This window comes from Rhagoletis pomonella, unplaced genomic scaffold (assembly GCF_013731165.1).
Source record: "Rhagoletis pomonella isolate Grant_MI unplaced genomic scaffold, Rhpom_1.0 Rhpom_scaffold_00015, whole genome shotgun sequence".
In the NCBI taxonomy this organism is placed as follows: Eukaryota; Metazoa; Arthropoda; class Insecta; order Diptera; family Tephritidae; genus Rhagoletis; species Rhagoletis pomonella.
Genome location: NW_023458569.1, coordinates 6,399,398 through 6,415,553, shown reverse-complemented (window position 1 = coordinate 6,415,553; position 16,156 = coordinate 6,399,398). Strand labels below are relative to the sequence as shown.

The window sequence follows — 16,156 nt, the reverse complement described above, 5'->3', positions numbered from 1 at the left end:
GAGCATCTGAAAATTTTACGTTAACAGATTACTGCATTTGAAAAAATGTATATATTCACAGCAGACGTAGATAGAGGAGATACATATATAAAAAATTCTAGCTAAACAATCAGAGGTATGGAAGATATACCTTATATAGCACCAATCTAAGTGATTTTCACTGCTGTGTGATCGGTACTTAAACCGGTAACACAATTTAATCGGTTTAGCTTCCTACATAAAGGAGATACATATATCGCAAAAACTGGTATCTGAACAATCAGTGGTACAAGAGATTAAGATTATACATTATTAGGTTATACGGTTGCATTATTTAAAAAATAGCTTACGAAATTTATCGGTTTTAGCTGTCCAAATAAAGGAGTTTTACAGTAAACCCCATATCTGAACAATCAGTTGTATGGGGGCAATAAACAGGTTATAGTAACCCGATCTTTGTTAATTTTACTGTAAACTTTCTGTTGATAATGAGTGAAAATAGTGCGAAATTTCATGTTTATAGCTGCATAGATGGAGTAGTTATAACAAAAAATCGCATATCTGAACAATCAGTTGTATGGGACCTATATGTAAAAGTGACCCGATCTTTGTTATTTTCACTATAAGTATTCTGTTAATAATGAGTGGAAACGGTGCGAATTTTGATGTTCCTAGCTGCATAAATGAAGAAGTTATGGCAAAAAATCTCATATCTGAACAATCAGTTGTATGGTGGATATAGGTTGTAGTGACTCGATCTTCGCCATTTTCACTGAAAGTATTCTTTTGATAATAAGTGACAGCAGTGCAAAATTTCATGTGTCTAGCTACTTAAATGGAGGAGTTATAACGAAAAATCTTATATCTGAACAATCAGTTGTATGAGAGCTATATGTTATATTGACCCGATCTTTGTAATTTTCAGTCTAAGTTTTTTGTTCATAATGGGTGGAAGTATTGCAAAATTGCATGTTCCTAGCTGCATAAATGGAGAAGTTATAACGAAAAATCTCATATCTGAACAATCAGTTGTATGGGAGCTATATGTTATAGTGGTCCGATTCTACCGGTTCCGACAAATGATTAATACATTATAAAAATACACCCACCTACCAAATTTGATCCGGATATCTCGAAAACTGAGAGACTAGATTGCATACAAACAGACGGACAGACAGACAGACGGACACACGGACATGGCTAAATCGACTCAGCTCGCCGTTCTGATCATTTAAGTATACATTTTAATGGGTCTATCTCTTCTTATTCTGGTACTTACAAACATCGGACCAAAGTTATAATACCATTTCATGCTCATGAAAGGTATAAAAACTAAAACCTCCCTATTATAATTGCCATTCGTACTGTCATCAGGTATGTAACTTGAGAATAGAAATCGCTGCATCTCTTTGGCGCATCAATATTACATATTTACATCCCGAGCTAATAAAAGGAAGGTAATAGTAAAAATACATTCATTCCGTTTGCCATTTCGCGCTTATTTGTTACCACTTTATCGTTTAAGAACACTTTGGATAATTCATTCGTTTCCTCGTTCAGAACCAGATGTTTAATGGTTCTCCACATTGCCTTTTGGTCCCTTGCTACCTAGATTTGGTTTTGTATAAAATTGTTACGCGCAAATTGCAGCTCGTGGCCATACCGATTTCTGTATTGCTTATATTTTTGCCAATCACTACGTTTTCTGCTCCATTTCGCAGTCTCATAAGATGAATTTTTGTATCTTTCATAGTACGCAGATAGTTGGTCAACCATTCGTTAAAGTATCTACAACCCGAAATTACCTTAGTTTTGGTCATCGTTTTAATTGCGCCTTTTAGCAGGCTACTAAAATTTATAGCCATTTCATTGAGAATGTGAGTTGGTCTCCATTAGATTATCTATTGTTTTTTACTATTAGATTAGATCTATTGTTTTTTACTATTTCGCCAATAAATGTTTCTCGGTTGAATACGATTGTTTTGATTGTATTTTAGTTGTACTTTGTTTAAAGTTAATAAGGGAAACGAACTAGTGCGGAACTGGTTCGGTTCTAGTGCGTTTGGAACCATGACTAGTACGCGTTAATTCTCTTTTGCATGCTAGCGACTGGCGAATTTAACATTGCGATGTCCTAGGAAGTGTCAATTGTCCCCCGTTGCATCCCTTTGGCTCTAGTTCCGAACCAGTTCTAAATCCGACAGATAAGATCTAGTTCGTTTTGCATCCCTTTTTCTATAGTTCCGAACCAGTTCCAAATCCGAGATGAGATCTAGTTCGTAGTATTTAAAAAATAGTTGCCCGTATTGTAAAAAATTCGTTGTACCTAAACTTTATTGACTGACTATATTAAGGTAGTACTAGATTGCATAAAAAAATTAATTTGCCTTTTCTTAAAAAAAGGTAGCTCTGGTGGCTTGCATTTTTAAATAAATTTAGTGAGAAAGTGGTAATTATTTTGACACTTTTTTTTTTAAATGACTCTTTTTCCGCAGCTGCATTGCCTTTCTCAATTGTCCTTCAGGATCTTGGCCTTTGTTTATGGAATCACTAAGTATAATGATTATTAAGCAAGTCAAAAACTATACCAGCGTTATTACCGACGTATCCTTTTGAGAAGTAGCCGCACCCTAATAAAAGGAATAAGACCCAAACTTTTCAGGTCAAAATTTCAGTAGCTTGCGTCTGTATGGCCTTTTCAATTTTATAAATTATCATTATTTTTAAGTGGAAAAATAAAGCTCTAAATTAATGATAATCTCTGCGCGAAAAAGTAAAAATCATAAAATAATTATTATTTGTAATCCCAAAAATAAAAATCAAATAATAATTATTTCCGTTTGAACGAAAAAATAAAACTCAATAATAATTCATAAAATAATGATTAAATGCTGATTTAAATTATTTTACTCATAATGATTACCTTCCCTGCTTTTAAAATTTAAAATAAAATAGTTTAGTGAAAGTACCACATTTCACTGCTTTTGGACTGGTGCGGAACTAGTTACTGTCGAACTGGTTCGGTTTTGGCGAAAAAGAACTAGTACTGAACTAGAAATCTGGTTCACTAGTTCGTGTTTTCCCTACAGGGATTTGACATATTTGTAAGTGCGTAGTAAATTAATGTCGCACTAGATTGAGTTATTCTCGTCGGTTCCGTTACTATTTGCCTGTATGCGTTATCAGATACCAATAGTTCAATTTGTTGTTTGTACAAGTTATTCACAAGCAGTGTTGCCTCAAGAAAATGTATCCCTGACCAAGCCAAAAATGTATCCAAATGTATCCAATTTTCTTTTTTTACATATACATCTCATAACTGGTAAGAAAACCAAACATTTTCATGAAAAAGACATAATTTAACCCATGCTAAGGATTTGGAATACATGTGCATAAAATCAAACATTTGTAATTTCAATTTATAAAGTAAATTTTTTGTGCATAAGTATTTTGCAAAGTAAATATAATAAATAGCAAGTACACTCTAAAAAGAGCATGTAAATCGACTACTGAAAAGTATCTATTTTTCAACAAGAATCTGTATAAATCTACGTATAGGATGTTCAGTATTTGATTTTGAACTTGAGATCTTTAAAATATACACATAAATACACATATGTAGAATGTTTAAAATTGCAAAAATTTTCAAAATACAAATACATTTCCTACTAATAATAAACATTACTTTATTTTAAACATTTTATGTGTAAAAGTAAAAAGGCAATGATTAATTTTATTACACGGTTTGCAAATTTGCATACATTATAAGAGGAAACTGGTTACCTCCCTCAATATGCGCAAATAAACAACATTTTTTAGAGTGTATTTAAAGTCTTTTCAGCAAAATTCATAAAAGTTTCCTTAAATAAATCAAATTTAGTTTTTTAAACTACATTGAAATCTTCTTTGTTTTTAAATTAACAAATGAAAATATGTGATATGAAAGAGATTACTACAGAAAGAGTATAATTTACTTTACATATATCGTCGTTTAAAGTACAAAACCGCGTATCGTCATTCTGCAAAACCGCGTAACTGACATTTGCTGCCAAAAATTAGATTTGCTCACACAAGCTCTTGGCTTCGTCCTGAAATATACTAGCCAGAAATGCGATTGCTTTATAAAAAAGAGAACCATTTTGAAATATAAGTGTTTTTACTCTCTAGAAAATAATTTATGCAACGTCACATACGCGGTTTTGCATTATCTTGATACGCGGTTTTGCATTTTGTTGCGGTTTTGTGCTTTAAACGACGATATGTATGTATATTAAAATCTTGCTTAAATCATCCTTTTAAGCTAATTAAAGCAATTGCGCTTATACCTATTTTGGTGAGATCTCTTCATATGTTCATTGCTTCGTTCACAAAAAATAAAATGCTTTAATTTCACGCTTAAGTAGCGATTCTTCCTACGTTTAGAAAACGTAATGCTTTCTACCATCTTTAATGAAAATCGATTTTTGAACGAAAAAAACTTTATAGGAAATATAAAATTTTGGCCTATTTAAAAAAGTATCCACTTTTATACCGACCGGAAAAAATAAGTATCCCGCAAAAATTCGTCTAAAAATGTATCCAATTGGATCTGTTTAGATCCAAACGGCATCCCTGTTCACAAGCCAATCTATGTTGAAATCTCCCATTACTTACGTTTCACCATTTGCATCACTCATTTCTTCCATTCGCTCTTTAAAGTATTCACAAAATATACTCTCAGGGGATTTCTGTTTATCTGTCGATCTATAAACTGCCACTAGTGTCAAAGTTACGTTAATCTGTTTAACCTTTATCACGAGCCACCAAATCATTTTTCCCACAGCGATTGAATTCGTTACTTCCACATTCCATTCGGGTTGATATAAAAAAACACTCCTCCAGTGTGATTGGAGATACTGTCACATCTTACTATTTTATAGTCACCTAATCTTATTTCACCATTACTTATTGCGTCTGTTAAATGATATTCTGTGACGTAGATAAAATCAAATTCTGTTTTAAAATGATAGCTTCTTGTTGATTTACATTTTTTCGGAGTCCTCCCGCCTTCAAATACATGCACTTTATTAACGACCTTGATTGCTAATATTGAATTTTGTTAGATTCGCTTCTTAGCTTTTTTTTTTTTGAAGAGTTCAGCAGTTAGGATCTCTACTGTTATGATCTCCTGGAGCTCTGTTAGACTCAATTTTTCCTTTGCTTTGACACACTTTACACATTTGAGAAATTCGGCAGTACATTCCCGGAATGTGTGTCCCGAGTCTCCGCATTTGGCACATATTTGGTTTTTTCTTTGCATACAACATATTCTTTGCATATGAATATATGAATATCGATATTCACCTTCTTTGCGGACATTACACTTTTAAGCCATCTCCATCGATTTCAACTATTGCGTTATATACTTTTGAGTTTTTAAATGACTTAAATACTTTCACAAATTTTACTTCACTGGCCTCTAAATTGTTTTGGCTTTTTATGGTTTGGGCCACCAACTCATTATCAATATTTTCACTCGACCCGCACACTATTTAATATCTTTGGTTTTCTCATTTTTGGCAGGTGGATGTCGTACTTATCACTCACTTTTTCTTTGATATCATTAACCAATATTTTTCTCGCTTCATTATTCCCGCAGTTAATTGCTACCGCTCCTGACCAATCGATTGCATATATAGTTTTCTCGTAAATGCTTGGATGGGGTGCTAGCACATAAAATTTTCAACCCCTATTTTGAAAATTCAATTAAGAGAAACGGCTAATGACCAAACGATGGAAATAAGTGACCAATAGACGACCAATCGGTTGCATATCCGGGCTTATATTCAATATCCTCTATCTGCAAAAACTTGTTTTCAGGAGAGCAAAAAAACTGTTTTGACAGCTATTTTTAAAAGCGTTAATAATTTTAAGTACCCACGCATGTCTTAAAAATTCACGCTATATATTAAAACTAAGATTTTACTTTTAATTCATTTAATTTTAGTTTAAAGATCAGATAGAGGTTATTGCAATTCAAATTGTAACTTTTCTTCTTCTTTATTGACGCTGTAACCGATTAAGCGATTTTGGCCGAGTCCAAAACAGCACGCCAGTCATTTCTCTTCTGTGCTAACTGACGCCAATTGGAAATGCCAAGTGAAGCCAAGTCCTTCTCCACCTGGTCTTTCCAACGCAGAGGAGGCCTTCCTCTTCCTCTGTTATCAGCATCGCGGCCCGCGTTGAGTATTTTCAGAGCAGGAGCGTTTCTGTCCATTCGAACAACATGGCTAAGCCAGCGGAGCCGCTGAATTTTAATTCGCTGCACTATGTCTATAGCGTCGTAAAGCTCATACAGCTCATCGTTAAATCGTCTGCGATATTCGCCATCACCAACACGTAAAGGCCCGTAAATCTTTCGCAGAATCTTTCTCTCGAAAACTCCAAGAGCCGCCTCATCAGATGCTTTCATTCTCCATGCCTCCGCGCCATACACCAGCACAGGCATGATGAGTGACTTATAGAGTGTGATCTTTGTACGACGAGAGAGGACTTTACTTCTCAATTGCCTACTCAGCCCAAAGTAGCACTTGTTGGCAAGAGTGATTCTCCGTTGGATTTCAAGGCCGACATTATTATTGGTGTTAATGCTGGTTCCCAAATAAACGAAGTCGTCTACAGTGGCGTGGGTGCCAAGACGCGTATGCTCTGACTGTTTGTGTGATGACAGGAGATTCTTCGTTTTGTCTTCGTTCACCACCAGACCCATTCGGTTTGCTTTTCTATCCAATCCCGAGAAGGCAGAACAGACGTAGCCATTGTTTTTACCGATAATGTCGATGTCGTCGGAATACGCCAGCAATTGTACGCTCTTGTAAAGTATTGTGCCTGAGCGGTTCAGTTCTGCGGCTCTTATTATCTTCTCCAACATCAGATTAAAGAAATCACACGAGAGGGAGTCACCTTGTGTGAAACCTTGTTTGGTATCAAACGGCTCGGAGAGGTCCTTCCCTATTATGGCGGAGCTAGTGGTATTGCTCAACGTCATTTTACACAGCCGTATTAGATTCGCGGGGATACCAAATTAAGACATCGCGGCATAAAGACAACTTCTCTTCGTGCTGTCGAAAGCGGCTTTGAAATCGACAAATAGATGGTGTGTGTCGATCCTATTCTCGCGGGTATTTTCCAAGATTTGGCGTATTGTGAATACCTGATCTATGGTGGATTTTCCAGGCCTAAAGCCACACTGATAAGGTCCAATCAGCCCGTTGACGGTGGGCTTCAGTCTTTCGCACAATACACTCGATAAGACCTTATAACCTATGCACAGAAGGCTGATCCCGCTTTAGTTGGAGCGTATGGCGGGGTCGCCTTTCTTGTGGATTGAGCAGAGCACACTTAAATTCTAGTCGTCGGGCATGCGTTCATCTAACCATATTCTGCATACGAGCTGATGCATGCACCTCATCAGCTCCTCGCCGCCGTACTTGAATAACTCGGCTGGCAGGCCGTCACCTCCAGCAGCTTTGTTGTTTTTCAGCCGCGTAATCGCTATTCGTACCTAGTCATAGTCAGGCGGTGGGACAGCTACTCTATCATCATAGACTGGGGACTCGGGTTCGTCTAGGTTTTAAAAGTGTTCCCTCCACAATTCAAGTATACTCTGGACATCGGTCACTTGGTCGCCATTGTTGTTCTTACAGGAGTTCGCCCCGGTCGTGAAACCTTCCGTAAGTCGCCTAACCCTCTGGTAGAATTTTCGGGCGTTCTTCCTGTCGGCCAGCATCTAAAGATCTTCGCACTCACTTTTTTCTGCCTCTCTCTTCTTATTGCGGCAAATACGTCTCGCTTCCTTCTTCAGTTCCCTATAACGGTCCCACATGGCTCGCGTTGCGCCCGATCGCAGCGTGGCCCTGTAAGCGGCATCTTTTTTCTCTGCGGCTTCTTGACATTCCATTCCATTTCATCATACCAGTTGTTCTTTCGGGCTCGCTGAAATCCAACTACTTCTTCGGCGGCGGTACTTAATGATCGGGAAATGTGGTTCCACTGCTCGTGTATGTCGGATTGTTGAAGAGTGCTCTCAGTGACCAGGTGTGTGAGTCGAGTGGCGAATAAATTGGCCGTCTGTTGTGATTGCAGCTTTTCGACGTCAAGCTTCCCTTGCATTGTTGGGCGCCCATTTTTTGCTGTACAGAGGCGGGTGCGTATCTTGGCCACAGCAAGATAGTTGACCAAGTCGATGTTTGGCCCTCGGAGTGTACGTACGTCCAAAATGCTTGAAGCATGCCTTCCGTCTATCACAACATGATCGATTTGGTTTCTCGTTTTTCGATCTGGAGACAGCCATGTAGCTTGGTGGATGTTCTTATGCTGGAACCTAGTACTACATATTACCATGTTTCGGGCCCCGGCGAAGTCGATCAGCCTCGGACGTTTCGTCGTGGAGGCTGAATTTTCCGACAGTGGCGCCAAAGATCCCTTCCTTGCCCACCTTGGCATTAAAATCGCCAAGCACGATTTTGACATCGTGTCTGGGGCAGCGCTCTTATGTACGTTCCAAGCGCTCATAGAAGAGATCCTTGGACGCCTCATCCTTCTCTTCCATCGGGGAATGGGCGCAGATGAGCGAGATGTTGAAGAATCTAGCTTTTATGCGGATTGTGGCTAGACGTTCGTCCACCGTGGTGAAAGCCAGTACTCGGTGACGGAGTCTCTCTCTAGTAGACGTCGCAAGGCTTCACGCTTACTTTTCCTTGGCCCGTCCATCGCATTTCTTGGATGGCGGTGATGTCGGAATTTGTCTTCCCCGAGGACATCAACCAGCCGGGCAGAGGCACTTTCCCCATTAACTGTCCGGACATTCCAGGTGCATACCTTTAATCATAGTCCTTTATACGTTTGCCGTGGTCGTCATCAGACAGAAAAAGGGGGTCTCATCCGAGGCTGTTTTTTTTCTTTTCATTGGGTGGGGTTTTAACATGGCCGGACCCAAACCCAGCGCACGCGAAGTTTTACGCCTTCTCACCTTAGCTCGCTCCCAAACGGGTGTTTGGTTTCTACTCAGAGGATACGTGGATATAAATATCCGGACGCTGTGAGCTGCGATTTGAACCGTACGCACAAGAATCGCTTCTGGCCACTCCCAGGTGAATGGAAGTCAAAAGTTTTCCACTTCTGCACACGGAACCATCCTCCATTGTAACTATTTATATAAAATATATGCTGATAGCGTGTTTTGCAGAATAACGAAAATGTCAGTTCCTTAGATGTAAATGTTATGTTAAACTAAGTTTTAATCATTGCTCTGCAAACTCGTCAGTTCCTTAGATGTCAACATGGGCGTCGCCAGGATCGAATTTAGGGGGAGGTGGGGCCCGACATATAAAAAATCCCAAAATTTTCATCTTTACACATTCATGGTTCTGGCATGCGGGGGACGATATGTACTTGCCGATTTGTTTTACAAAAATTATTTAAAAAGCAGACGTCTCGGTTGCTCAGCAAACCGGTTAACCGTTTCTGCAATTATTTCACATTGATTCTCTAAAACAAATTTTCGATGTATTCTTAAAATGCATAAACCTAAAGGTAAATTTTATAGGAAATTAAAGTAACAATTTATTAAAACTCGTAGCAACCCCCGAGATACGGGTGAGTACTTAGCTCAAAATTTTTTTAAAGAACTTCGTGAAAGACAACAATTAGTCTTGTATTGCTAGTGTTGTTCCGATACGAGTAACTACAAGTAATTACTCGATACTTTCTTCAAGTACTGAGTACTTTTTGTACTCGAATCCTTTCCGGAAGTACTTAGGTGGGTATCGAGTACGTGATTAAAGTATTAATTGCTTTTCCAAAAATTCTGAGTTTCGGTTCTGATAATACATGAATCATGCTGTTGTGGTTTTTGCACCACGTTAAGTTGGCTAATAAAAATAGTGTCAATTCCTGCTTTCCCGTACTAGTAAATCATTAAAATTTTGCAAGATACAAACTTGTGGCTACTTTTTCGGTAAGTTTTGGTCGGAGAGTACTCGAACCGATTCTTTTTTTCTTCACAAGACATAAATATTTACAATGAGCTAGATATGAGTAAGTATAGAGTACTTCTCTCCGATACATTTGTGGCATCGATACTTTTTTCAATATTTTTAAAGAGTACAGGTATCGAGTACAAGGTCGTATCGGTACAACACTAGCAATACTATTGCTAGACACCTCTTAACCCACGATAATTTTTAAGTACTTAAAAGACATTACTCTACTCTAAGCTTCGTGCAGTGGGCCATGAGAAAACCGTCATCTTTAAGGTATAGTCCCACCTTTCAAAATATCTGGTATTAGTCTTAATCTGAAACGCAATAATCATTAAAAATTTGCGCCGTTTATGGCGAAAAGCGTTTAATATCACACTTTCAAACGAAAGCTTTCTTAGCCCTAGAAGCCTAATATATTTGGGAGTAACGTAAGACCTTAACATACGCCTTAGAGGCTTATGTACTTAAAAGATAACCTGTGAGCTAAAATATACTTAGTCCTGACTTACCTTCTAAAGAATATTGAAGTTGTGAGTTTGACTAATAATAAAACATAGTTTTATTAATAAAAACTATAGCCACATTTATTTAAAACCACAAAATAAAATGTAAATTTTGTGTTAAAATTAAAAAAAGACCCATTCCGTATACGCCTCGCAGACGTAGATTATACTTTTGGGGTTAACCCTATCAGTACAAAAATTAAACCACTGGTACTAAAAAATTTTAAATATGTACACCGGCTAATTTTGGATCGTTCATTTTAAAAATCACATACAAAAATATGTAAAGCTTTGAGGTTTGCGGCCATTCAGGGTCCTTTTTAATGGTCAGTGATATCCTAGGTGTTTAAAAAAGAAAGGGATCTCAGCTATTTTTATTTTTTGCTTTCATGAAATATATTTCAGAACTATGAATAATACCTAATAACTTTTCCGAATCTCAATTCCACGGAAATATGGTTAATATTTTTCAATAGATAATATTACTCACTATCGACTTTTCTGCCGCTTTTTACTTTTTTGACAAACACGGTCAACTGCAACTGCAGCTTGCACTTTAGTTTGATATATATGTAGCTCAATTCTGTGGCTGCTACAGATCGGCTTAACTAAGTCGTATGACTAAGCGATTATATATATGTAGATACTAAAGGCCTGAACTACAAAACATGTAACACATCATGCAAGTGCCAGTTTATATCATGTCGCTTATACATGTTTGAAAGTGATATATGAAGACACTGCCGAATAAATTCAAATCAAATCATGCATCAAATTTATACATGTCAACAAAAGGAACACATGCGACATATTCAGCATTATTATTTACATACATTGTATATACTACTATACTTACTATATTTTACTATAGTAAAATTTATTAAACAATTATCTAATTAAAAATCTATATACATTTTCATGCAAGGCAGGATTAAACAGTATTAAAAATATGCTGCAGAAACACAACAGTTAAAAAAATGTTTAAATTTTTATTTTGTTACCTACTTCACAGATTTGAAATCTGAAAACTATATTATTGATGAGCATGAAATCGTATTATAACTTTGGTCCGATATTTGAAAGTACCAGAATAAGAAGAGATAGACTCATGAAAATGTGTACTTATGTATGTAACCAGAACATCGAGCTGAGCCGACTTAGGCATATGGCAACCGAACTTCAGTTGGGTGGCCACCAGGGATCATTCGGAGTACAGATTTGCCGAAGTCAATATCAGTATGAGCTGTTATAAGCATCGTTCACTTGTGGTGGCTGTATTTGCAAGACAGCACGCTTTGCGGGTGAAGGGCCGATCGGATTTTACCGGTACCATATACATACATACATACATACATAGGCACATGTAACTTACCTGCCACAAAAAAATGTTAAAAAAACAATTTTCCAGCAAAATTGTGTAGATAGAGGATTTTGCTCTTATAACAAAATATTATTGCAGATAGTGGAATTTTCAAAATGAGAATATAATACCATTAAAGCTATATTTTAAGTTTGAGATTATTGTCATGGCTGAAAGATTAATCGGAGCTCACGTTACCATCAAAAACTCATTTTGATCAAAATTGCAGATAGAGGGTATTGAATATAAGGCCTCGATATATTTTTCTCGTAAATGCTTGAAAGGGGTGCTGGCACATACAATTTTCAAAGCCTATTTTGAAAATTCAATTAAAAATAACGGCTAATGACCAAACGATGAAAATAAGTGTCCAATCCTGACCTATCGATTACATACATTTATTTTTCGTAAATGCTTGGATGGGGTGGTACCCAGATGGAGGCGATTTAATGCAATCGATGCATGAGTCACAAACAAATTTAAGGTTCGCAACCCTCAACAGTGCATCTGTCTCGTACTTCGAAAAGCCAATACACTTTGCGTGGAAAACACCTCCACAAAAACCACCACAAGAGGCAGCACATTTCCCACGCTTCAAATTCATATTAGAAATATTTCAGCCGTGGCGGCATCACTTTCAAAGATATAAGCGTCCTTTTCGCGTTTTATAGTCCACAAAATAACAAGCAAAAACACAATCTTTAAGAGCGCATTCAAAACACGTCTTCTCGCGAAGGCGTCAAACAAGAAATATATTTTTTTTATTTTTTATGTATATATTTTTTCACCCAACTTTAAATGTTCGAGTATATAAATATGTCTATTCGTTGTCAATTTTATATGCAGAAGAAGGTCTTGGTCGCAGTCATGGTCACGGCCATAATTGTAGGTAAAAGTATTCCCTCTTTTCCAAATGTTCGAAGGATAAAGAAGTTTCCATGAAAATAAGGAACATGAAAAAGATTTTATTTGGTCTTGAGATTACCTTCAAGGTCATAGTCAAGACCATATTTGGACGCACGAAATCCTTAAACCCTTGCCCTCGTCCTTTGTTCTCAGATGAGTACTTTCTGAGATAGAGGGCGATCGGATACATTTTGAACACCCAGTATGTAAAGATCTATTGGAAAAATTTATTAGCGACGTAAATTATAATTCAACCAGTTGTAATGTTTTCTCAGAATTGGAATATTAATTTCAGAAATACGATCTTGATTCTTACAGTGAAAATTAGAGGGATATTATCTATAAGTATAGTTTTTGACCTATCAAGGAAGTAAGTTCTGTTTTTTTATCAAGGAAGTCGGTTTAGAAGACATTCAGATAACTGCAAATTGGGTTTTTTTTCGCCTTCCACTATGTTTGTCTTTCTTCGTCTTAGTTTGATGCGTCCGTTATCGTCGTCAAAATACTTACGCCTTTTTCTTCGTATGTACCGACGTTATTTAGTTGCTTTAGATGATACCTAATGTGTTTTCTATATATTAGTCAATGATGGCGACTACATCCAGGCCGTGTTGGATCGTAACCTGGCTGAGAATATTTCCCGTGTTCTTTACCCCAACGACAACTTCTTTGAGGGAAAAGAGTTGCGTCTAAAGCAGGAATATTTCATGGTTGCTGCCACTTTACATGATATTGTACGTCGCTACAAAGCTTCCAAATTCGGCTCACGGGAGACTGTGCGAACTCACTTTGATCACTTCCCGGATAAAGTCGCAATCCAACTGAATGACACTCACCCATCGTTGGCTATTCCCGAATTGATGCGAATTCTCATCGATGAGGAACACCTGGATTGGGATAAGGCTTGGGATATAACCGTACGTACCTGCGCCTACACTAACCACACCGTCTTGCCAGAGGCCTTGGAACGTTGGCCTGTTTCAATGCTAGAGTCCATTTTGCCAAGACATCTGCAAATAATTTACCACATAAACTTCTTATTCATGGAGAGAGTGGCGAAGAAATATCCTGGCGACTTTGATCGCATGCGTCGTATGTCTTTGGTAGAAGAAGATGGAGAGAAACGCATCAATATGGCACATGTGTCCATTGTGGGCTCACACGCTGTAAATGGTGTGGCTGCCATTCATTCAGAGATTTTGAAGAAGGATCTCTTTCGCGATTTCTATGAATTAGATCCGCATAAGTTCCAAAACAAGACCAATGGTATTACTCCACGTCGCTGGTTATTACTATGCAATCCCGGTTTGTCCGATTTGATCGCGGAGAAGATTGGAGATGAATGGCCAGTGCATTTGGATCAGCTAGTTGCCCTAAAGAAATGGGCCAAAGATCCTAACTTCCAGCGAAATGTAGCGCGCGTGAAGCAAGAGAACAAATTGAAACTGACTCAAATATTAGAAAAAGACTATGGTATTAAAGTTAATCCTGCCTCCATGTTTGATATTCAGGTTAAGCGTATCCATGAATATAAACGCCAATTATTAAACTGTCTGCACATTATTACTCTGTACAACCGCATCAAGAAGGACCCCACCGCTAACTTTACTCCGCGTACAATTATGATTGGTGGCAAGGCCGCTCCTGGTTACTATGTAGCAAAGCAGATCATCAAGCTTATCTGTGCAGTGGCCAATGTTGTCAACAACGATCCCATTGTTGGTGACAAGCTAAAAGTAATCTTTTTGGAGAACTACCGCGTTACTTTGGCCGAAAAGATCATGCCTGCCGCCGATCTTTCCGAGCAAATCTCTACTGCCGGCACTGAGGCTTCTGGTACCGGTAACATGAAATTTATGTTGAACGGTGCACTAACAATTGGTACTTTGGACGGTGCCAACGTCGAGATGGCTGAGGAAATGGGCAACGAAAATATTTTCATTTTTGGCATGACAGTGGAGGAAGTTGAAGCTCTTAAGAAACGTGGATACACTGCGTACGATTACTACAACAGAAATCCTGAGATCAGACAGTGTATCGACCAAATACAAGGTGGATTCTTCAGTCCAAGCAATCCTAACGAATTCAAGAATATCGGAGATATATTACTAAAATACGACCACTACTATTTGTTGGCCGATTATGAGGCCTACATCAAGGCACAAGAATTAGTGTCGAAGACCTACCAGGTAAGAGCAGTTTACCGAATTTATTTATTAATTGCACGGACATACAAAAAAAGTTGTTTGTACTTTCGATGAGAGATAAGAGGGCCTCATCAAAAATATAGACACATTTTTTTTATGCCGGTTTTGTAAATTTATTTATGAGAAGACAAGTGAATAAATCAAATATTTTATTTTCTTATATTTAATCTTTTCGTTAACGATCGGTTTTATGCTTTTTTTAGAATCAAGCTAAATGGTTGGAAATGTCCATCCATAACATCGCTTCCAGCGGTAAATTCTCTTCAGATCGCACCATCGCCGAGTATGCTAGAGATATTTGGGGTGTGGAACCCACCTGGGAAAAACTGCCTGCACCTGAGGATACACCAGCAGCAAAATAAATAAATACTGTTATAACTGAAATACCTCATTCTCTTTGAGATTGAACTTCATTTTTTTATTAAAGCCCATTTACGGAATTTTTATTTAATTCAAAAGCTAAAAGGCTCTCTTATTATACCCGTATAAATATGACATTTTGTGATGAGCTAGTAGCGATTCTACGATCTGGAAATTAACACGAAAAGGCCAAAGAACAGAAAATAGATGAATTAAGAAATACAAAAATGTCCAATAAAGAAACTATTTACTACAATAAAAAAAACTGCAATCGCAATAAAAGCCTACCGTAAAAGCTCAGGAAATACATATGTAGTTACATATTTAGAGTCTTGAGCGTCGTAATGTCTTTTTTCCACTTATAATGTTTTTATAGGATTGGTAACTAAACAGAAATGACAGAAAGTATACTAATATTAATATTAATTTTAGTCGCTATTTTCCATAAAACAATTTTACGACTTTAAGACTTTACGACGCATAATACCTCTTGTAACTCCCCTAAATGTTTCAATGCGTCACAACAACATACTAATGAACAACGTTTAAATTTAAAAAAACACATTTTACGATTCAAATATCCTAATTATATGTATGCATGTTGATGTTTTTATTAACTATTTTTAAAAATTAAACTTATTAACAAATTGCCGAACAAAATACATTAAATTTACAACTCAAAAATCGCGGTCGACATACATTTACATATGTGAATAAAGAATTGTAAACTATTTACTGTAAAAATGCTTAGAGATCGTTAATAAATTGTATCCTAAAAAAAAAGTTCTGTTATTTTCGGAAATACAATTCTGTACAAAA

The 16,156-nt window shown here is 37.1% G+C and overlaps 1 protein-coding gene across 1 annotated transcript in view; it reads left to right on the top strand.

The window, feature by feature from the left end:
• LOC118749392 (glycogen phosphorylase) overlaps window positions 1-15,436 on the top strand; it is a 91,815-nt gene extending 76,379 nt beyond the window's left edge. Inside the window, exons 3-4 of the mRNA XM_036484200.1 lie at window positions 13,353-14,959; window positions 15,181-15,436. Of these exons, the coding sequence (XP_036340093.1) occupies window positions 13,353-14,959; window positions 15,181-15,339 (1,766 nt within the window). The 3' untranslated portion in view covers window positions 15,340-15,436. The remainder of the gene's footprint in view (window positions 1-13,352; window positions 14,960-15,180) is intronic.
• Window positions 15,437-16,156: the final 720 nt, after the last annotated feature.